This window comes from Clinocottus analis, unplaced genomic scaffold (assembly GCF_023055335.1).
Source record: "Clinocottus analis isolate CAN_PGR_092001 unplaced genomic scaffold, fCliAna1.0.p SCAF_9, whole genome shotgun sequence".
NCBI classification, from domain to species: domain Eukaryota; kingdom Metazoa; phylum Chordata; class Actinopteri; order Perciformes; family Cottidae; genus Clinocottus; species Clinocottus analis.
The window spans coordinates 7,485,882-7,509,696 of NW_027176251.1; the positions used below are offsets into that span (position 1 = coordinate 7,485,882).

The 23,815-nt window shown below is 39.6% G+C and overlaps 2 protein-coding genes across 4 annotated transcripts; both read left to right on the forward strand.

The window, feature by feature from the left end:
- The first annotated feature begins 1,321 nt into the window (after positions 1 to 1,321).
- Positions 1,322 to 10,119, forward strand: znf384b (zinc finger protein 384 b). Of its 3 annotated transcripts, none has more exons than XM_068570628.1 (12): positions 1,322 to 1,532; positions 2,223 to 2,359; positions 2,581 to 2,648; positions 2,799 to 3,021; positions 3,612 to 3,725; positions 5,569 to 5,723; positions 5,814 to 5,905; positions 6,602 to 6,826; positions 8,045 to 8,212; positions 8,327 to 8,405; positions 8,516 to 8,674; positions 8,819 to 10,119. In XM_068570628.1, the coding sequence occupies exons 3-12, from the start codon at positions 2,583 to 2,585 to the stop codon at positions 9,185 to 9,187; spliced, it is 1,650 nt and encodes a 549-aa protein (XP_068426729.1). In that variant the 5' UTR covers positions 1,322 to 1,532; positions 2,223 to 2,359; positions 2,581 to 2,582; the 3' UTR covers positions 9,188 to 10,119. The 3 variants fall into 3 exon arrangements, with proteins under 3 accessions (XP_068426729.1, XP_068426731.1, XP_068426730.1); XM_068570629.1 differs by lacking the exon at positions 1,322 to 1,532 and adding an exon at positions 1,845 to 2,003; XM_068570630.1 differs by lacking the exon at positions 6,602 to 6,826.
- Positions 10,120 to 10,857: 738 nt separating this feature from the next.
- gnl1 (guanine nucleotide binding protein-like 1) lies at positions 10,858 to 19,476 on the forward strand. The gene is made up of 12 exons (XM_068570622.1): positions 10,858 to 11,051; positions 12,071 to 12,218; positions 12,681 to 12,817; positions 12,940 to 13,091; positions 14,617 to 14,688; positions 15,238 to 15,430; positions 15,605 to 15,703; positions 15,843 to 16,019; positions 16,295 to 16,473; positions 16,633 to 16,819; positions 17,000 to 17,140; positions 17,249 to 19,476. Exons 1-12 carry the CDS (start codon positions 10,979 to 10,981, stop codon positions 17,521 to 17,523), a joined length of 1,833 nt encoding a protein of 610 aa, XP_068426723.1. The 5' UTR covers positions 10,858 to 10,978; the 3' UTR covers positions 17,524 to 19,476.
- The last annotated feature ends 4,339 nt before the right edge of the window (positions 19,477 to 23,815 follow it).

Sequence of the window (23,815 nt, forward strand, 5' to 3'; positions counted from 1 at the left end):
CTGTGTCAACCGGAGGACGAAGTACACTGTGTTGCATTCAAGCGCTAATCTATCAGCTCATATTTTCGAGACTCCACGTTGTAAATAAGATCAAAAATGAAAAAAGAATACATACAAAGGGAATAACGGTTGTTTTATTTTGGAGCTTAAGCAGCAAAAATAGGGGAAATATATCATAGGAAAGGCATTCATAATTTAATGTTTAATCAGATAAAACAAACGTACATATGTTTGACAACAAAGTATCACAACATGTGGCCATGCACACACAAATGTGGCCATACACATACTAATTTAATTTGTCCATGGACAAGGAATAATGAGATTCAGCATAGATACTTGATTGGCTATTTTAAAAAAAATAGTGCAGTAGAATGTAGTTGAATCTATTACATGATCTGATACTACTTTATTGGGTAGATTTGGAGATCTTTGGAAATATATTCCTTTTACTTTAATGAAGAGGGAAAGCAACAAATTGTCACATTTGAGTAACTGGATACATGTATGAAATTATTTTTTCAGAATTCATTATTGTATCGATTACTGTTAATTAATGTTTGTTATTTTTGTTATTCAATCGATTGAGTAATTGTTGCAGCTTGAGTCACACGTATCAAGGCAAGAGTATCACCCACAATGGTTGAACATGTCTTGCTTGCTTTGTCTTAATGCTCCCTGGTCCCTCATGGCTGTATGGGACAACTGCTCCGGGGCGCCAGACCTTCAGGGCCCAAAGGCCTAAAATGTAAAACAAACAAAAAAATCCTATGACTACAGGCCTGTGTTGGCTCTTAGGTAATCCAGAAATGTTGTGTGGATAAAAAGGATTTACAGAATTATGGTAGATAACTTGATCAAATTAGTCATTTCAGAGCGCACGTCATCTACTCCAAAGAAATCAATGAGTATAATTTACTTAACTGATGGGAAGGCGTATTAGCTGTGCAATTTGTTAAGAGGAATATGTAGGTTAGGAATTAATCAGCAAAATTATAAATTATATTTGACGGAAAGATGTAGGCTATAAAAAAATGTCCTTTGCCCCTGACACTTTTGACACTATGACGTCCGACAGCACGTGAATGCAGCGTAGCTTGCTGGCTGCTTCCCCCAGAACTCAAATATCAGAAAGTAGACCCGAACAACCGTGAACGGATGCGTTTAAAATCCGTGGAGAAATCCCTGTAAGGATGCCGAAACAACTGACCGAGTACATGTTACATTGTAGATACTTTATTTAAAAAAAAAAAAAAACTGCCACTCAGTTAACGATACAGGAAGTGACATCAACACAGATACTCCTTTTGTCTGACGACTTTATCCGGAGGAAGTGAAGCTGTCGACGAGGCAGCTGCTTTACCGGAGGGAAAAAAAATCTACGAAAAAAAAAAAAAAAAAAAAACGAAGAGGCGATAAAAAAAAAAAAAAACTTCACCAGGTTGCTGGAATTTGGACCGATTCAGGAAAACCGAGTCCAAATAGTTCCGAGCTGCGGGAGTTCCGGGAGGAAGACCGAGTCGTCGTTGCCGGTAAACGCCAGTATTCTCCGTGCAGTCGCTCGTATTTTTTGGTAGATTTTGCATGACTCTGCTGCCGCCTCTCCACCCGTCCACAGCCGGAAGTCTGTGAGGATGGTCTATTGGTTTTTTTCTCCCTTCGCTTCAGTTTTTTTTATCCTTTGGCTTTTTTTTTTTTTTTTTTTTTCTCCTGCTTTGCTTGTTATTTTTTCCCCCAAGCAGCTGCAGGAGGGCACTCCAGACCCAGTGTGCTGTCTGCGAGCTAACTGTATGTTAATCAGCACGTCGGGCCTGATTAACTACAAGATGCAAGCAGCCGAAATGGAGTCCTTCTGTTGCGCTACGGCTAATAGTAAACAATGTCTGATTTGATGGCATTTGGTAAAAGTTAGCTGTATGTTTGTCGTAGTTCCTCACGCGGGATGTGGGTCTGTTGAGCCAACTTCGAGCTAAGAAGTTGAATTTGCTGAAAATAGCCTCGAGGTCAGTTCATGTATTTTGGTGCCCAAAACAATCCACATCTCCCAGTTGAAGCCCAGTAGAGAAAGTTGAACATTATATCAGACAATCGATGTAATAAACATTCCAGTAGCACAATATTTCACAATGTAATGTAAATGTGTGCGTTTGACACTTGTATTGATCTAAAGAGGATCTCGATCTCCTTTGTTTATCTGTTTTTTGTTGTTGTTTTTTTATTAGAGTACTGCCATTAGGACCCTACAGGACTCGCGAGGCTGCATGACCAACCGAGCATAGTGAGCCACTGCAATAAGAGCCCTGCATCGACAGGGCCCTTAACCCCCCCCAGCTTCACTGTGTGGCAATTAGTTTGTGTGGTAAGATATTTGACTTGTCATAGCAGGAAAACGGTGATCGTGAGCCAGCATGCACAATATTTCAACCATGAAGCTGAAGGAGCTCGTTCTGCCCCCAGTAGATTACACTTTATTGCCGACACATTGGTTAGACTGTCATATTTCTTACTGCAAAGTAACCAGTAGCAGTACTTATAGGGTCGTTACTGTATTTAATTGTTGTTACATTTGTGTCGTTGCAGAAATGATGGAAGACTCTCATTTTAATTCATCGTATTTCTGGTCTCCCATCCCCACTGTACCGGGACAGGTGAGTCTGGACAAAAAAATCAAGAATATGTAGTTTCCTCAGGATTGACATGAAGAAGAAGCTCCTTTTTGAGGAGTGTTTTGTGACGAAAAGAAAAGGATTCAGGAAATTCACTTTGGTTAATCAGATGACATATCTCTGTTCTTGCAGATTGAGAATGCCATGTTCCTGAACAAAATGAAAGAGCAACAGGAAAAGAATGCGTCCTTCTCTTCTTCCCCTGCATCCCACTACCAAACGGCTCTCCTCACCATCCCCACCCCTGGGACAAAGACAGATGGAGGAGGGCAGATCGGCAGTGTGGCCCACCTCCACCCTGCTCACAGCGCGCAGAACATGCTGTCTGTCCCGTCCACGGGCATCATGACGGCAGGTGAGTCCGTCGCTGCATGGAGAAGCCTCTGAATCTTTCTCTGTTGGAGACAAATCATGTATATTCCATGATACAAGACATAAATATCTAATGATCAAAGTACAGTCTAGAATCAGAAGAATAACAAATGTTTAGGATGGATTAAGTTTAGTTAGAAAACCATAAAATAATAGCTTTCTATTTATTAGTCAATGAAAGCAAGAACAAATCCCAGTTACCTCCAAGCAGCACTGTGGGCCAAGAGCACACATTACCAGTAGGACGTCTTTGAGTACACGAACACCTGCGTGTCTCCATTTACAATACAACCTCAGGCTTTTCGCTCACATAATGCATCAGTAGCACTGTGCTGTCTCACTCTTGTAGCAGCATCTGAACACTTCCAGGTTTAGCATATGGTCCACACAACGGGTCGGTAATATTTCTGAATACAAGGGAATTAAAGAGAAATCCGGGAACGTCTCGGATTGACCGTAATCATGGGAAGAACACTGCCCACACGGATCAACGTGTATGCTTGAATGTTGTACTGCCTGCAGTCCCCTTTTGTCATGATTGCCTATTTTCTTTTCTGTTTCCTTTCTGTGAAGCCGGTCTGGTCATCACAACTCCTCAGGGAACACTAGTCTCTCCCAACTGCTCTCAATCGTTTGTCTCTGGTCATCAAGCAACAACCATGATTGTTTCAGCGCTCCATTCTGCAGGTAAACCACACTCATGGGATCTATATCTTGCTTATGGATCCAAAATGTAATCTCTAAATGACATTTTTTGTGACTAAGACTTATATTACAATGTATAGTTGGAATATGAAGTAAGATTACATGATCACATGTTTATTGGGTGCAGCCACAACTACATATAAGATTGTAAACTAAAAAGACAGTATTCCTGCAACACTAAAGATTTGCGCGTACATATATTTGTAATGTAATACTGATGTTGGACTACCCTTTTGAGGCCAAAACAATCAGTAGTAATAAAAACTAATTGTATTGGAAGTCGAGACGAAGGACACACCACATTTTTTTAAAATAAAATTCTTCCAATATTAAATGTTTTAGTGATTGGGAACATGATCTCAGACCTGTTGGCTTTCGTGAGCGTTCTCACTGACTGTGCTATGTTAGCGGAAAATAAAGAGAAGATTTGATTCAGTTTTCTCTTAATAATATCTCTGAGTTATGAACCCAATTGAGCACTTCTCTTCAAAGCAAAGACTGATCTCCGTAGTTACAAAGCAATAAAACCAAGAAATGAGCAGCTAATGATTTCATTTATTATCTGTGCCAGAAAATTATGGTTTTACGCCTAAGGGAATCGATAAAAAAATATCTTCCACATGCGGGAGGTTCTGTCACAGATTGTTTATAAAGTATTGAAATTCATGTGCTTTTTTTATTTATTTAAAATTGAGATTAATTGAAAAATGCCTTTTTAACGCTGTTAGATCACATCCCCGGTCCTATTGGGAACCTATTTATTCAACCTATTTGTGTAATATGCAAAACAATTATACAAAAATACATTCCTTTATTTTTAAATATCAAAATCCAATCAACATTCTTCCTGTAAAACACATATGAAGTGTGCTTACCTAAGCTAGTACCAACCAATTTTAAGCAATACTATTATTTAATTTATCACCTGGAATAGCCTTCATTTCAAAGAACAGGAGTAGTCTGGCGAGTTTCACATGAAAGTTCTTTTTTCTGGCCATTTTGAGAGTATAATCAAACCCACAAATGTGATGCTCCAGGTACTCAACTAGCTCAAAAGAATGACTGTTTTATAGCTTCTCTTAACAGCAGAACTGTTTTCAGCTGCACTAACATCATTGCACAAGGTTTTTCAAGGGTTTTCTACTCATCCATTAGTCTTTTGAGGCGATTCGCAAACGCAATGTACCATTAGGAAACTGGAGTAATATTTGCTGGAAATGGGCCTCTATTCACCTTAAAAAACAGACGTTTCCACCTAGAATAGTCATTTACCACAACAACAATGTATCAAGTGTTTTTCTGATTCATTTAAGGTTATCTTCACTGAAGAAAACAATGCTTTTCTTTAAAAAAAAAAGTGACATTTCTAAGTGACCCCAAACTTTTGAATGGTAGTGTATATCTATTGATGAAGCTCCAACTTTTTGAACAAAGGGGTGTGTGTATCACATCACAGTCTAAGCTCGCCTCCATTTTTATCAGATGCTCAGTATTTATTTATATACCTCTCGTAACATTACTGGAAATGCATTGCAGTGCAGCAGCTAAAGACACTGTAACCTTTGTTTCACCTTTTTTGTAATTTAAATCTTTTATGAACATTTCAAATAATTGAAAGTACAATAACATACTTTTTTCACAATGATGTCCACAATCATTCAAATGTCAAAAACACCGTTAAAAACATGAGACCTTTTTAAGGCATTCTAAGATTCTTGATGCGGTGTCACTATAACCACAGATGTACACGTAGTCAACGGTTAATATACGGAAGGGCTCGAGAGTATTGCCTTCTATTAACCGGCTGCTGGTGATCCTGTTGTAGACCGAAAAGACGGGGACGGAGGACCCCATGTGGTCGTGATGCCAGCGCCCTCCAAACGCGGCAGAAAGAAGAAGACGGCACTGTCCAGGGTCGGTGCTGTGGGTGGACTAGGAAATGAAACGCTAATACTGGCTCATCTGACAGCCGGTGGCCAGGTAAGAAAATACAGAAGTAGAAACGGCAATCTAATAATAAAATGGAGAATAAAAAGACGATCAAATAACGTTGAATATTGTTTTTGACAGTTGGCCTCCTTGCAGCATCATACTGGAGACCCATATGATCTGTCGAATGAAGAGGAAGACCACGGCCCGAAGGATAGCACGAAGACATACAGGTACTGCATACAAAAGCAAACGCCTGCTGTGCCTCCCCATTTCTCCCCGCTCTAGCTGTGGAATGCAAACACACCTGTTTCTCTGTGTCCTGTCAAAATCAAAATAGAGATCAGCTTTCATAGATAAACTAGGCGCTGCCGCACACACCTCTTCTGAACACACTTCACTGCATGTTGTAGCGGAACATGCCTGCTTTCTAGTCGATGGTTGATTCCTTTTCTAAATGTATTTGAGATACAAATGCATCAGTGCTTCATAGGCGCTCTCTCCACCTCTGCACACATTGGACTACCTGCCCTCGACTCTCCTCTTTGTCTTTATATAGCATGCTCTTTGAGTTGTAAACTCTCAAGCACTCTTGTGTCCTGCTCTTTCACTTTTTATAGTACCTACGTACCTTTCCCTGTCAGTTTTCACTGATTTCTCCCGTGGCATCTTTCCTTGTGTTTACTCCCTCCCCTCCTTCTGTCTTCATTCATTTATCTTATATAATTCATTTTCCTTTTTATTGTGAGTTTCATTTTCTATCAAATCTTATTTATTTCTGTGGGTCAATGCTTCATTCCCCTGTCTCCACCTTCATCTCCTTATTTTCCTTCGTCTTCTCTCGTGTCTATGTTTCTGTATTCGTGTCCCTCTTCTTCCTTCTTGTTCTTCCATCCCGCCCTCCCATTTCTGTGTCTCTCCGCCTGTAGGTGCCGGATGTGTGCGGCGACCTTCCTCAGTAAGTCTGACATGCAGATCCACTCCAAGTCGCACACAGAGGCCAAACCTCACAAGTGTCCTCACTGCGCCAAGTCATTCGCCAACTCCAGCTACCTGGCTCAGCACATCCGCATCCACAGCGGGGCCAAGCCTTACACCTGCTCCTACTGCCAGAAATCTTTCAGGCAGCTCAGTCATTTACAGCAGCACACACGGTACTGCAGACCCCTCCTCCCCGCTACCGACCACGTACCATATTCCCCTGTCCTCTTAACTTGTCCTGCCAAGTTCCCATTTTGAAGCCCAGACTCCTGTCATCTTCTTCTTCTTGAGGAAGAGATTGGAGTGGTGTGCAAACGCATATTACACTGCCATGTATATGTTGGGTCGCATGCTACCAGTTCCATCCAGAAGTGACCTTTTTCAAAAACTTCAAATTCAAATTCGCTATTTTTTTTTTTTTAAAGTTTGGGCTTTGTCCATAAGAAGATTTTCCATAATTTATACAATATCAGAAGGGCCATTTGAAATGCATGGAGCTCTTTTATATGAATTGACACAATGATAATATTTATTTTATTTGTGTGTGTGTGTGTGTGTGTGTGTGTGTGTGTGTGTGTGTGTGTGTGTGTGTGTGTGTGTGTGTGTGCACCATACTTGTATGGATTGCACTTTCATTGCTTTTCCCCACAACTCTTTCTTTTGTCTGCATGTTCTGTCATTTCCCCTGCCAGCGCTTCTTCAACAGAAATGCGCACATTTAGAAAAACATGTTGAAATGAAGCTTTAAAGGCAGACTACTTCCATTGTGGTTCCCCATCTAACCCATTGTGCTATTGTTTGGTATACCTCCCATTATATTTTTTTCTTGCATTGTCCTCCATTGAATTGGGGCGTGCGACAGAAACGACTTGCTGCCATGCTCTGCTTTCCTTCTCTCTGCTGAATTTGTAGTCATCTGTTATTGTTCGTTCTTTTTGGCTGTCATCAAATCAATTTACATGTCATTTCTGGAAGAATGCCAATATAAATGGATGCATTTGTAAAACCTTTAAATCATAATTATTACACATAATATTTTGTTACACTTTGTTTATACATCAAAATCCTCCAGGGCACAAGGATATATGTAAAAAGGACAAATTATTTCCTATTTTGCTTTGTTATTCTGTGATTACAGTTGACACTGAAGTGTAAGTTAAGTGTAAAATTATACTGAATCTTTTTTGGCCTTTCTTGATGGTTTATAAATATTGTAATATTCTAATCTCTTTTTTACTTGTCTGGCATGGCCTTCCTGACAGGTTTTGATGTATTGAGGAAATCACTTTTATTTATGTGTCAAGCACAGCATCATACGTTTGTTTTTTTCTCAATCTTCCTTTACAATCCTGTTCCCCTTTCTCTTTCACCCTCCTGTCTGCCTTCACCAGGAACCACACAGAGTCCAAACCTCATAAGTGTCCCCATTGTACCAAGTCATTTGCCAACTCCAGCTACCTGGCCCAACATGTCCGCATCCACACCGGAGTGAAACCCTACACCTGCTCCTACTGCCAAAAGCACTTCAGACAGCTCAGTCATCTTCAGCAGCACAATAGGTAAGTGAGTCACTGGTCTTGGGTTTCTCTTCTGCCTCCATGTTTTTCTGCGGCCAGATTAGATTACCATGACAGTAAATGTTCATGTATGTGTTTTTTGCGTTTGCCATTCAGGATTCACACCGGAGATCGGCCCTACAAGTGTATCCATCCAGGCTGTGAAAAATCCTTCACGCAACTCTCAAATTTACAGGTGTGAAATCATTTTATTTTACTCATCATGCAATGTACGTCTGGCTTATTACTGAGTCTTTCGCTATACTTTAGCAGTTTTTATTTCATTGTCAAACATTTATTTCACAGTCCCACCGGCGTCAACACAACAAGGACAAGCCCTACAAATGCACCAACTGCAATAAAGGATACATAGATGCAGCGAGCCTGGAGGTGCACATGACCACACATACAGTCAAGCACGCGAGGATCTACTCATGTGGTCTCTGCAACCGCACTTATACATCAGTAAGACAAATGTCCATCGCTGAAGAGCATTGCTGTATGAAACACTATGTATCGCCTCACTTGCAACAAACACGTGGCAGCTATTTTATGTAATATAGTTACATGTCCACTGTTTCCCCTCTACCTATCCCCCCCTTATCTCAGGAAACGTATCTGGTGAAACACATGGAGAAACACAACCCAGACCAGCTGTCTGCATCAGCAGCACAGGCAGCACAGCAGAACCAAAGCCAGGGCCCAGGTCAGAGCCGGCTAGACGGCGCAGATGGAGGTTCAAGCCGACCTGGGGGTGCCGGGAACGGAGGAGCGGGCGTAGGCCAGCAGGGACAGAGCCAGGGCAACTACGCCCAGACAGAAACCATCTCCTGTCCATTTGACCTGCACCAGTATAAGACAGTGTCTGCTAGTGACATCCAGTACAAACCTGTCAGCGTAGCTGACATCACTTCCCACAAGGACCTCTGTCTCACTGTGTCAGCATCCACCATTCAAGTGGAGCACCTTAACTCTTAGAGGTAACGAAACAAGGAAATTTGGGGAGTGGGGGAAGGTAAAATAAATCCAAGAAGTTAAGGATGGGGAGTCAAAGAACTAAAGCAATACTAAGGTGTTACAAGAACTTAGGAACACAAGACTGTGCCTGAACTGTGGTTTGAGGCAGACGGGACAAACAATATGGTGGCACAGTATACCGAAGACTATATTTTGTCTTTTTTTTTCAGTTTGTCTCCTTTTCAGCCTTGTTTGATTTGTTTTCCTTTTTATTAAGCTGTCCTGTCTGATTAGAACGTGCATGTATAGGCTGCAATAAAGTATGTTTCAGTCCATCACAGTGATGGTTTTATGATAGGAAGAGATTCAAAGTGCTTCTCTTAATTGTTTTATCTCCTTGTGCTTTTTCCAACAAATACAGCGTTGGCCATAGCTGTTTAGGGTCTCTGTTGATGAAATTGATAGTTGACTGTGAAGGTAATTTTTTATACTTTCATGCAGAGACTTTCAGTTTTTCCATCAGTGTTATCAGCGCTACCATGTTGTAAAATATATGTCCACGATTAATTCTTTTTAACCTTAAAAGGGACAGAGAGGTAATTCCTTTTAAGAAAAGAAAAATGTCAATCAAGTATATATAGATATACTGTATATACTACCAGTTTATAATGTATGAGTGTGTGTTTAAAGGATGTGGTAATCCATATAACCTATTTAGACCCATTCACGGGCCTTCACCTGACCTTTGGGGAAGTGATGAGCCAGTTCACGGTTCATGTAATCTTATTGTACTGCTTTGTATGTATGTCCTAAAAGAAATGTTATCCAAATGTGCTCTTGCTATTATACTTCCACGATAACAATGTTTATAATACTTCTTTATAGACATACTGACACATCTGAAATTTGTCTTTTTGGCTTATAATACAATAAACCCTCTCATATGTTTCTCATTGGTGTTATTTTCTGTTTCAGTTTAATGCCACATTTCTTCATGTTTCTAATATATTGTTGTTTTCTGAATTGAGTCAATCATTTAGTCTATAAAACATTAGAAAGTATATATATGACCATAACCCAAGTTGACCTTTTAGATTGCAGACCAATCCTAAATGTTCAATATCCACATTTGAGAGGCTTAAAAGTATTTATTTATTTATTTTTACCATTTTGCTAAGAGAAATAAACAAATGACCAAATGTGTTGTAATTGTCTGAAAAACTAATCGACAAATTGTTGCAGCTCAGCATTCATTTCATGCAAATGTATTTTTAATTGTCAAGAAACGATGTATTAACAGTATATTTGAGATGTATAACATCTGTAAAAATAAGAGGCAAATACCATGCTGCTTGTATTATCCATACAAGTCTCAATCAATGATGCTTTTGTGCATCCAGGTATATTTATTGTTTTAAGCATCTCTGCCCTACTGGAATGTGCAAATGTATGAGGTGTTTACAAAAGTGGACTGGTCCATTAAAGAATAGGGGCGTTTAATGTCAGTTAAGGCGGAATATTCTTAGTACATGTTTATAATTGCCCTCTGAGTAAATCAGTTTATTCGAGATAACATGAATTCTCAATTAAATCTAAATAAAGTAAAAACTATCAAAACAGGGGCAGTGTGCGAACACCGAAAAATGGTCTCGTCCGCCATTCTCTGCGGTCTGCAGTGAATTTGGCGTCACTGAAAAGTGTAGGAGTCGAGAAACTTCATCCATGTAAACAACGTCAAGAAGCGAAGCTGTGTGACACGCTGCGGGTAGCGATACGCAGCAGTACGTAGCCGTATTCACCCGCTGAATAACTATGCCGAGGAAAAAGCCATTTAGTAACAAACAGAAGAAGAAACAGCTGCAAGTCAAACGGGACAGAAAGAGAGGTAGCTAAGCACGTTTTACCATCAGCGTTGCTATGCTAGCTTTAGCTGAGAGCTAACGGTTCTAGCTACACAGCTAAATGTGGTTCCGCAGCACAGCGTCCATTATTATAACATCAGGCCACTCGTTCAGTCTGGACAATAAAACCCTTGTATGTGTTATATTCTGTTCGCTGTTAGGTCTCATAGGATGCGATGTGACATAACGTGCCTTTTGGACTGTCACGTTCAACAGAATAACAGCACATGCTTGGGCTTTTGGGAAAGAAGCGTCACAACTTGCGTCATCATTTGTTTTTTTTTGTAGCCCTTAACTGTGCGAGTTGTAGTGCTATTAGAAGAGGCTATTGGGTCGTGTGCTGTCTCCAGAAAGACAAATCTAAACGTCACTTCACAGTCATCACACGTTGGCTCGAAGATTTTCAAGCACAGGACATCGTTTTATTTCCCAATACATGTGTTTGTATGACGACTAGCGCAGTGTTATATCATACCGGCTCTTTTGACAATGCCAGTAGGTCTTTGTTAGTTCAGTCAAACCATGACTTGTGAGAAAGTTATTCATTTCCGAATCAAGGCCCGTCTTTTTCAGTGTTAACACTCAAACAAGTAATGCCAGTCAAACGATGTTTTCTCACAAATTCCTCACCAATTTTTTTAGAGCTAAAATTTCATATAACTAAGTATGAAATCCTTCTTTAATGTGCTTAAGTAGGTCAATCAACCTAAAATACAATATTCATTTTCATTAGTGCAGGAGGCTATTGTAAAGCCAGTGATATGGTCGGAACAATTTGAAACACGTGTATTTGTTTATTTTCTATGATAAAGTAATTTTGCCACTCATCATGTAAGTTGTCAGCATTTGGCCTTGTGAGGACTTCATCACCTGCTGGATAAGGATTATTTAGAAGCATAAAGTGATCTGTAATATACCATTGTAAATGGGAATTGTAGGTCTTAGTATTGGATGTTTGCCTCTGATAAGCTTTTATCCCTTAACATTTACCTGCGACTTCCAGGTGACACGGGTTCAGGGCCCAGTAGCCGCAATGCCAGTGTGGAGCGAGGAGGAGACAGGCAGTCGGACACTTCCGACAGTGAGACCACTGATGTCAGGAGAATAAATCAGCAGCCCTCCACTAGAGAAGGTAGATATGACCCCAACAGGTGAGTTTTTGTTATCATTGCTTTTATTAAATAATGGTATTGTGAAAGATTTTGCTGAGATACATGCACATTGGGCATAAGGTGTCTGTCAGTGGTACCTAAAATGCTTTTCCTGGCGCAGCAGTAGGATGATTGAACTGATAATAAAGAGGCTATTCCATGATACTTAATTGGAGCAATATATCAGATCATGTGGATTATAAGAAATAAATTCAATGTGTTTCTGTGTCTTTATTTTTTTTTAAATTTTCTTTCGTACTCTAATTTGCCTGTAGAAAACATCATACTTTGTATTGCCAATGTTCTCTAATTTCGACGGAGACATGTGTTTCTTCAGTGTGTAGATACATCTACAAAGGTTATATCATCAAATAATTCATATTCTGAAAATAATTTAAATCATCAATCTGTAAATATAGCAATACTAGGCAAGCCTTACTGACGCCCCCCTCTTCTCTCCAGGTATCGACTGCATTTTGAGAAAGAGAGTAAAGAGGACGTGGAAAAGGGGAAGAAAATGGCCAGGGAGAAGGTGCTGCGGCCAGTCCCAGAAAAAGAACATGAGATCAACATCAATGACATCTTCCCCTCAGAGAAAGGTCTGCCTATTTTTTAATGCTTTCACACATGACCGTCTCAAAATAAGTTGAACAGATGAGCAGAGTAGGTTAATAGAGTGGGTCACTGCTTGACACGCTTAAACTTAATTATTCACTGCCAGGTCTTGGTTTCCCACAACGACCGTCCTGGAGTTATGAGATGACACGAGAGAACCTGCTTAGGAAAGAGGAGAAGTCGTACAGAGAATACCTGGACGACCTACACACCAAAAACCCCACTGGCACTCTCAGCCACTTTGAGCACAATCTGGAGGTAAATTACTTAATGGATACAGTTTTGAAAATTTCTTTTTTTCTTTTTTTTTTCTTTTTTACAAACGATGTCAGGGCTGGACAAGAAATTCATATTTTTGTTATTTATTTGTTTTCAGTTTGTTTTGAAAATCAGATGCATGATTATTGCTCCAGCTTAATTTTTAAATTGACTAGTTTTAACTTTGTTTTGTTTTGTAAAGCAACACTTAACTCAGACAATGGTAAACATTAAGATATTTGGTGAATTTTTAATGCCCCAGTGGAATTTGCCAGTATGTGTCCTCGCAACTTATTTTGCAAGTGCACATTTACTCTATTGTGTTAAATCACCCAGTAATACAGGTCAGACCTTAAAAATTATCTGGCGAGCCAGCATTAGTTTATATATATTTACGTTTTCTAGTTTAGTCGCTTGCATTTGACCCTCTTTGCCCTCTGTAGTAATTGTTTTCTTCAGTGGAGAGTGGTAGGTTTAGCACGCTGCCACAGAACCTTTTCTGTGTAAAATTATTATTTATGAATCCTGTTAAACCCCTTAACAACAGAAAGCAGCATGAAGTATTCCTGCTCATTTAAGAGTTGCCTGTAAACCGATGATTAACCAACGGACTTGCTTAGTCACTCGTCACTGCGGCTGTTATCCAGCATATAATTCCAGTATGTACCATGACCTGAATTGTGGTACAGTTGGATCATGTGAGGATCTTTAAGAATTGTACTACGTGCCTGTGTATTGTACGGTATTTTCCACTAGGAACAAAGTACCATCATACCTGATATGCTGTGATATTGCTCAGTTTTGCCCAGGTTGTGAAAATGGTAACACTATTTTACTAAATCAAAGACCTCGCAGATCATTTAATTTCAAAGCGTGTGCACATGATGGCAGCTCGTGGTATAATAAGTGACTCTTGGTAATCTACAGATGACAGCCTTTTAAATGGAGGATTAAAATGAGCCTGTTTGAGAGGATATCATTTCTACAGCATTAAAACAGAGCATTTAATTGAACACAATGATCAATAGTATTTTAAAGGACTAGTGTGTAGGATTTAAGGGAAATATGTGGAAAGTTGTTATCATAACTATGTTTCCCTTAGCATAAAATCACCTGAAACTGAGAATTGTTTTGTGTTTTTGTTATCTTTGATTAAGTCCTTCATATCAACATAAGGAGCCAGGTTTTACCTCCACATTTCAACAGTAGCCCCATCAAAACACTGGCTGTAGCAAGAGCCTTATGTAAAGTTTTTATGTCACATGAAGTCAATCGTAGGTACTCTACACACTCGGAAAGAGAGATTTTAGTTGGTTGCAAATGACAGTCTCACTACTGGATGCCAATAAATCATACACACTGGTCCTTTTTAAAGTAAAAAAAATCCTAATTTACCATTCTTTCCTAAAAAATTGGCCACATTAAATAACAACAGGAAAGAAGAATTCAAGATTTGACTTTCTTTTATTTACAATATTAAACCTAATCTTACTTCCCACTAATTTTGTTTCATTTATTCTTTTAGACATGGAGGCAACTATGGAGGGTGTTGGAGATGTCAGATATCATTCTGATCATTGTGGACATAAGGCACCCGGTAGGTTACCTTGTCAGCAGACGCCTGCAGAATGGATCAGACCACTAGATGGAGACACTGTCAACGTCCATCTGACTATCGGATACGTTTTTTTAATTATTCATCAGTTTATTTAGTTGACACGCACATTTTCATTTGTCTTTGTTTGTTAATTTGGTCTTTTAAAATAATTTTTCACATCATAGCAGACCTTATTTTAATACTGACAGGACAAATACGCATGTTGAAAATTGTCAAGACAAAATACAAAAAATATTGACAAGATGAAGACATTTAAAGACTTATCACTGAAGATAGTATCTTTGGAAACGAATAAAACAAAGAAAAGGAAAAATTTAGGAGAAAATTATGCCATCTGATACTTGTACTTCAAGCCAGATATAGTTTATGTGAAGTGGATTCACTTTCTCTATTAAGAGTTTCCAGTATTAATATAACGTTAAAAACAGCACAACCCATCTTATTCCTATCTATGATCAAGTTGTTTATTTGTCAAATAGACCATCATTACTATTTTAATACGTGTTTGTGTTTATTTAACTCACCCAGGTGCTGCAGTTTCCTCCAACCCTATACCACTACATCACAGGAGAACTCCAGAAGAACGTGATCCTGGTGTTAAACAAAGCCGACCTGTGTCCTCCTCCACTGGTGATCGCCTGGAAACACTACCTGACCTCCCAGTTCCCCCACCTGCATATAGTCAGCTTCACCTCCCACCCTGGACAGCCCTACAGCACAGGTGAGGAGATGGAGGAGAAAGTAGGCGGGATGGGAAGAGGGCTGAGTGATTTACAGAAAGGAAACCTGAAATAAACCTGCCACTCAGTGAATTTATTTGAGTGCGATATCACCAGAATAACCCAAGTGGCTCTTGTTGCGATTAGAATAACCGTGTCTGTCTGCTGGCTTCTAGTGCTCCAGAAGAAGAGGATGAGAAAGAAGGCTGACTGGAGTCACGCTGGAGGTCCTATAGATATCCTGAAGGCCTGTCGGGACATCACAGCAGGGAGAGGTGGGTGTCTGTCTTTATAATCAGATGCCGGAGTTATTAAGGTTTTATTGTATTAGTTGTCCACTCTGTGAATTTGACTCGTTGCATTTTCACACTTGTGTTACCTCTTTCACACTTGTGTTACCTCTCGTTTTTTAAGTTGATCTATCCAGCTGGGAGCAAAAAATTAAGAGAGATGCTGTTGCTGGGCGACTGGATGTGGAGCAGCTGGGTGAAGGAGCCGAGTCGGTGCTGATGGAGTATCAAACTGACAGGGCTATGGACATCCCATCCCAGGAAATGTACAAAGATGGGGTTCTCACACTGGGCTGCATAGGTATGCATCCGATTGAACCCTGTAGATGATTCCAAAACCAAATTTTGTAATAAAAAATTGTTTCTTTAAAATGTCTCAATTGGGATATTTTATTCAAGATCTTTCCAGACTTTTACTTTACGAAGATAACTGCATCATAACATTAAGCACCTTTTTCTCCAAACTGCTGGACAACTTCAGATGTGGTTTGCATTAGCAAACCACATCTGCAAACAGCGACATCATTTGTAGATTAAAGACTGAACCTTCACCCATACTTTTTTTCTTCACTGCAGGCTTTCCAAATGTTGGTAAGTCATCTGTTCTAAACAGCCTAGTGGCGCGGAAGGTAGTGAGCGTGTCCCGAACCCCAGGCCACACCAAATACTTCCAGACCTACTACCTCACCCCGACGGTCAAACTCTGTGACTGCCCTGGACTGATTTTCCCCTCCCTTGTGAATAAACAGTTGCAGGTACAACCTCACTTTTGCGAGCAGATGTTTAGGCTAAATAGAAACTTAAATGTGTTTTAAACAGTGCAATCTTCTCTTAATGATTTTTCTTCTTGGCATTTTCTTTCTCCCTCTAGTCTATTTACATGTTTTTAAATTACCTTTGTTTTATTTTCTTAGATTCTGGCAGGGATCTATCCCATTGCTCAGCTGCAGGAGCCGTACAGCTCAGTTGGTTATTTGTGCGAAAGGACCCCTTTCCTCTCTGTGCTGAAACTCAAACATCCCCGTTTAATGGAGATCAAGCCCCATCAGAGAAATGAGGAGTCTGAAGGGCTCAACTGGACTGCCTGGGATGTGTGTGAGGGTAAGTCTGTTCTCAGTAACAGCCACTGTCTGTTAGATTTAAGTATAGCTTTAAGAATCATACAGTATGTGCACAGTTAATCAGCCACTTCATGACTGCCCTAGTACACTAAAACACTGAGTAATACATTCACTAATACCCGTCATGTCGCTCTCTTTCATCTGTTTTTCCGTTCTTTAGCATGGGCGGAGAGGCGAGGCTACAAGACGGCAAAAGCAGCTCGCAACGATGTTTACCGGGCAGCTAACAGTCTCCTGCGGTTGGCAATTGATGGCAGATTGTGCCTCTGCCTAAGACCACCTGGTTACAGCTGCTTGAAGGGTAAAAGAGGCTTTTCCATGACTTTTCTTTTTTGCTTAAAATGTATTTGAAAGGTTAAAACAGGTAGCTGGAATTTATTAATTTTTGGGGGGTTTATATGGCCTACAGCGCACTGGGAAAATCACCCAGATTTGGCAGAGATCATCGCCCTGCAAGGGAGGACGACGACAGAGGAAGAAGGAACAGAAGACCGGGACGACGATGATGATGATGACGGAGAGTCCAGCACTGAGCCAGAGGAAGAGCGAGACCGGGACGCAGACGATGATGAGGATGGAGATGATGAAGACGAGGGCTTTGCATATCTAAGGCCGAAGGAAGATAAGCCGTCTGGTTTCACTGTCAACATGTATGACGTCCTTCGTGAAAATGAGTGCGAGTGATAGCGGAAGGAATGACGAGCAGGAAGACATCATTCATCCCCCCGTCCCTAAATCTGCATTTCTTCTCATTTATTTTTCTTGCATCTCCACTCCTCATGTCATTACCTTCTCTGTACATTAACATTCTAATGAATTCACCATGTTTCCCTCTTCCTATAATATTCAGAGCCTATTAATGTATCCATGCCGTGCCTCTGCTCTGCTTGTTCATCCATGAAGCTTTTTCTTTAGTGTTGCTTCTAGGAATTGGTTTGGTTTGGTTTATTTTTTTTGCATGTAGCTCTCAGAAGCAAACAAACCAAGTGACTTCCCTCACACTGGAATAATCAACCAACTGGTTTTCAATCTCTTTATTTACAAGTGACTTAACAGCTGAGATGCCAAAGTTCAAGAAAGGATGATGGAAAACATCAGATGCAGTCAATATGATGTCATTCACTTGTTTAGCTATTTGGCTCTCAGAGCAGCTGGAGATTTAGGACCATGACTCTAAATCTTCTTTTATAGACCATAGTTGGGTTAAAAGTTGGGGGATGGGTCATGAGACATTTTAGCTCATAAACGTGTAATGAATGAAACCAGCATTGTACACACCCACACATCTTTGCAGTTATCAGTATTGCAGCTCTCTTAGATGTTTATTTATCTGAACTTGGTTTTGATTTGGATAATACTGTGTTCGAGAGTGATATTTTATTTGGTTCAACACGGTCAGCTGGAGGATTGTTGAATCCTGTATTGCTGAACAAGGCTGTTTCAGGAACTTAACTTGTAGTGTTTTAACTACTACAGATATTATCCTTAGATGCAGATGGAGATTTACAATGTTTAGTACAGGGTTTTGGGTACATTCATTCAGCAAGATCATATCTTGATGGCAGTACCATGGACTTAATCAAACCGAGACTGCTTAACGATCAATGACAGGAATAGTTGGGCTTTTTGGGTAATCTGCTTTCTTCCCCAGAGTTAGATGACAAGATTGATGCCACTAAGCTTAGCTTAGCACAAAGACTGGAAACAGGAGGAAACAGATTGATGTTCAAAGGTAGAAAACCCGCCTCCCAGGGCCTCTAAAGATCTCTAACTACCACATTATGATCTTATTTGTTCAAACTGGACCAAAAAATTGTGAAGATTACGCATGGTTTTAAGATTTACAATCTTATGCCAAGAAACAGTCCAGTACATACCCCATGGAAAACCTCAGTGTGTGATTTTATATTTCTTTAATAAACAAGATATAATGTGTTAATTAGCATGTTTTGAAAGTGCTTATATGTTTACCATGCACATGTAAGTCAAATACATCTCATCTGACTGCATGAAAGTGAATACGCTTTCACCACACAGAAAGAGGGACTAGTATCTTTGCTCTCATCTGCCCTTCATCACAAATAACATTACACACTCCATCTGTGTCGCTATTCACTATAACTTTGGCACAGGGCTCAACTTCAAGGTCAGATCTTTTAATGCCGTTGAGACACATGCTGCAGACAATTCTCCGTGTTCGTCAAAGCCGTGTTTTCATCACGTTTTCTTTTGAAACTCGATACATTTGACATTTTTGCCGTTTGACTTGTCTCTCACGTTATGTGTGACGGCCCTGCTGCAATCCTGAGTGCTGTATTATTGTGTGCTCTGGTTGTACCTCATTCATGTATTCACTGAGGGAACTCTGCAGCACAGTGCTGTGTTACTGTGTAATACAACACACGGCAGTCATTTCTACCATTGGTACAATACAAAGCAGACTCCCTACCATGCTATTAAGAGCACAACAGACTTTTAGGTGTGTCGATAGGAAAAACATTTTGTTGGAAATATTAAAACTGTCTGAAGTGTGAAAGATTGAGGTGTTTTCAGGCTATTTGCTGCATTCCTCATTTCATTCCTAGTACTAATGATGACTTGACGGCTTTCTGCAATAAAAGAAAATAATTAAACTAATGTGTTGTATTTCATTTCAAGATTGCTTTAAGGTGTTTGCTTGTAACCTGTTTGAAATAATGCACGGTGATTATTTCATTTAATGTCAGGGTGAGTTCTTTCAACGTCATTGTTTTACACTTTGTCATTTCAAATGTGAACAATTAAACTGAGAACAGATGATGTGTAAAAAAATGTTGAAATGTGATCACTTTTTAGAGCTATGTGATCAAAGTGGACAGCTTGGGCGTGTTTGGATAAGCTTTGTCAAACTAATTACACTGACTGAATGTGCCGAATGGAAAGTTTTACATTTATTCTCATGGAAATGTTAGTACGATATATTAAAAGTCATGTTGTATTTAGTTAAAGGACTTCATTTTAACAAAGACAGATAATTACAACGATAAAACACGCTGATACTGCAGCACAATACTCTGATCTAATTAAAGTCCTTCCAAACTATACTTAATTGGTCAATTTCCAGATGGGAGATATCTTAAGCAGATCGCTTGCAAGCAAGTGAAATGAACCAGACCTAATTGAATAATCTAATCAATTAACAAGCATGGGCTCTCGTGCTATAATGTAACTGTTTAATTACATATAAAACTGAAGCTATGCTAAATGTTTGTGCATGTGGAGGCACTGCCTGCCTTTGGCCCAATGCATCCTGGATAGTCTCCAACCTATCCTTTGTAGAAAATGGATGGATGCATTCTCCAAAATAAAAGCAGATATGCTTCTTCAATAAGGATCACATGTTGCGTTATAAGCAAGGTTTGAAACAGTGCATGTGATTTATTTTCCCTCATATGAGGAGGAGCAAAGGAGAGAATCTCCTCAAAAGATGCTGTAGTGGGATATACTGTGTTTGCTTAGATGATAATTGTTCATCAAAGAGCTTCAGATTTTCATTTTCACGTCTGTCTTGACTACATTTAATAAAACATGATGTGTGTCAGAGAAAGAGCATTGTCCACTGTGCCTCTGTTTGTCTTAACTGTTAAACAATTATCACTTCTTCCAGGTTCCAATGAAAACATTTCCATAGTCATGTTGAAAAATGCCTTTGTGTCTCCTTTGAGTACTGTCTGTCGTTGTCATTATGGGATGACTACTGACAGTGTTTGTCCAATTATTCACACTCTTGACGCCTATCCAATCCTCTTGTCAGAGTAAATCTGGCTGCAGCTATTATCTCATTATGTTTATCGCGACCCACTGGGCACCATTCATGAGCAGGGTGAGGCGGTTTGATCATAATCACCACTGAGGACTGCCACAATCATTATTTACGGGATGGAAGTGGGTGGAGATCCCCTCATCTCACATAATTTGGATTCAGTGCCAACTTGTATGGTACTCACTGATAGATAAACTCAGAGGAGGGAAGAGAAGAATCTTCTGGAATTGTTTCTGATTCGCAGTCGAAGCTGTGAGCTGCTTAATTTCCCCAGCTAGAGCTCTATGTTGTGGCCCTCAAACCTGTATGGCAGTAATTACAGCCAGACAAAGAACTCCGATTTACTGGAGCATGACACCATCAATTTAAAAACTGTTAATTAAATTCTACTGTGTTGAATGTCTTAGCTGCCATCCATCGGTTGCGCCAAAAATGCCCATGTGGTTTGAATATGATCTTTTTTTTTCTTCTTGGAAAGCTTTTTCATGACGCCATCAGGTTGTTGTGGGGACTCTCGTCCTCCAACTTTCACCCGCTCTTTTATTTGCCCCATTCTTGCTCCCTATGTGACCCCCCCTAGCCAGCATGTGGGTGAGACTGGGGGTAATGAATCTGTTTCATATGAGACCATGAGCATAAGCAGAGCTGGAAAATGTATTAGTCTGGTTTTATTCGGTCCCCTGGGCGCTGCACGAACACACATGCAGGCGAGAGAGAGAGAGAGAGAGAGAGAGAGAGAGAGAGAGAGAGAGAGAAAGAGAGAGAGAGAGAGAGAGAGAGAGAGAGAGAGAGAGAGAGAGAGAGAGAGAGAGAGAGAGAGACAGAGTTGGTGGGAATTTGCAAAAAGTAATTATCATGAGGAAGAACAACAATAGCCACAAGTGTATGAGTGTTTCCTTTAAAGACAAAAAAACTGAGATAAAATGTCCCAGCTGGCCTTATACGGACAGCCAAAGTGCAGTATGTCTCACTTCAGTAAATTATAGTTCTAAATGTCAGCTGGCAGCTACACCTGTGTGGTCACTAGAGGGCTATCAAAACCAACTTTAATATGAGTCTCTGGTGCAGTTAATAGTCAGGTGCAGCAAGATGATTGGACACTGGCTTCTCATTCGTGGGGTTAATGGTGTGAATTTGCAGTACGTTTTACAACCACGCTCGGTTTCATCACCATTAAAAAAGATGGGTCACAAACTATCATCAGGGTCAGCAGTGGAAGAGAAAACGTGTTATCAGCTAATTTAACAATCAGCTAAAAGCGCTCATCTGGCAGTAAAATGTCCCCTGTGACTGATATATTATATTACATTATTGGATTGTTAACAGTAATGGAACCATTGCATAAGCACTATTTTACTGTTGCAGCCGGTTGATGTGGAAATAGTTCAAACTACTTAATATACAGTCAGGCAGTTTAGTCGTTCCCAAACAGAGGGTTGAAACCTTCCCAAAGGCCACAAGATAAACCGGAGGGGTCATGAGTTGATTGATGGGAGAGGAAAGGATTTGAGAAGTTTAGAGGTAATGATTTATTCTAGAGCAATACATCTAATAAGATCAACATGTGTTTTTAGCCAACTGATAAATGTAGTGGAGTAAAAACTACAATATTCCCTTCTGAAATGTTGTGGAGCAGAAGTATTTAGTGTAAAAAATATAAAAACACAATTAAGAACAGTGCGTTGCTCAGTTAGTTCCCACGACTGATGAGAGTCGAGTTCTGTTGCGATCACAGATCAGCTTTCAAACCTGCAGGGCTGTTGTTGACTCGACAAGTGTTCCTGGAGTTTGGACCCTGAGAAGTGTGCGAAGTTGTGCTAGAAATCCTTATTCTGCTCACACACACACACACACACACACACACACACACACACAAACACAGATTTACAACTCGGGCAGTTGTCCCTCCAGCAGCGCTGTGGGGGGCGACGAGGCCTCGGCTTTGAAGATTGGATGTCCGATCAACTTCTTCTTGGTTTCCATCGCAATAACACTGGTGGAAAGTAAGTACATTTACTTAGATATACATTGATACAGTTTTAAGGTACATTGTATGTCTCTCACAAAAGCCCCTCATCATTTTTTTTCTCTTTTCTTTTGGACAATCTTTTTTAATAGTGTGTGTATGTATATATTATGTTGTGTGATGTGTCGAGCTACTTGGACCTTGAATTTCCTTCTAGGGATCAATAAAGTAATTATCTATCTATCTATGTATCTATGTATCTATCCATCTATCTATCTATCTATCTGTCTATCTATCTATGTATCTATCTATCTATCCATCTATCTATCTATCTATCTGTCTATCTATCTATCTATCTATCTATCTATCTATCTATCTATCTATCTATCTATGTATCTATCTATCTATCTATCTATCTATCTATCTATCTATCTATCTATCTATCTATCTATCTATCTATCAATCTATCACATTCCATCTATCACGTTCCACAAAAGAGAGAACAAAGATCTCCCGTGTATACTAAGTATTTATATTGAATAATTGTTGAAGATCTGAAGATGTAAAAAACAACAACTATCATTTCACAAAATAAAAACATTAGAGCAAAGTGAGTTTTTTTTATCTGGAGAAGAACTATCATTCTAATCAATCATCTCATGGCCTCTTGTGTTTTATCTTGTGACCTTTTGGAGGGCTCGACCCTTGAGGAACATATAGTTAGTTGCTATAGCTACACCTCTACTAGCTACAACAGTAAGAAAGTCTTACACACTATTGCATCAGTTGTCAATATAACACAATATCAATATTCTGTGCAATATAACATTTTTCTATTCCTTTTTCATATGTGCAATATTGAATATAAAGTCAACCATTCATACTGTCGGCAATTACATTTTCTAATGAGTTTTTTTTTTTAAAAATTTTACAGTTTATCTTCTCATCTTATCTTGTAATAATTATGTCATAGATCATGAAAAACCACTAATAGGTGCCATCTTTCTGCAGAAACAGTACTTTTACTTTCACACTTTAAGCACATTTTCTTTGCTACGTATTTTTACTTGTAATGGAGTATATTCAAAATGCTTTACTGGTACTTTTACTGAAGGGAAAAAGTATTTGTGTGGTTCTTCAACCACTGAAAATCTGTTTGAAAAGGCCATCGATTCTGAAAAATGTGAGAATTTGAATGAGGATTTGTG

What these genes read in the sequence shown, in the direction of transcription:
- znf384b (XM_068570628.1), top strand. Translation starts at nt 2,583, where the DNA reads ATGATGGAAGACTCTCATTTTAATTCATCGTATTTCTGGTCTCCCATC. An exon ending in GATAGCACGAAGACATACAG is followed by an intron (nt 5,906 to 6,601) that starts GTACTGCATACA and finishes CTCCGCCTGTAG; the next exon opens with GTGCCGGATGTGTGCGGCGA. An exon ending in GCAACCGCACTTATACATCA is followed by an intron (nt 8,675 to 8,818) that starts GTAAGACAAATG and finishes CCCTTATCTCAG; the next exon opens with GAAACGTATCTGGTGAAACA.
- gnl1 (XM_068570622.1), top strand. Translation starts at nt 10,979, where the DNA reads ATGCCGAGGAAAAAGCCATTTAGTAACAAACAGAAGAAGAAACAGCTG. An exon ending in ACTTTGAGCACAATCTGGAG is followed by an intron (nt 13,092 to 14,616) that starts GTAAATTACTTA and finishes TTATTCTTTTAG; the next exon opens with ACATGGAGGCAACTATGGAG. An exon ending in TGGTTACAGCTGCTTGAAGG is followed by an intron (nt 17,141 to 17,248) that starts GTAAAAGAGGCT and finishes TATGGCCTACAG; the next exon opens with CGCACTGGGAAAATCACCCA.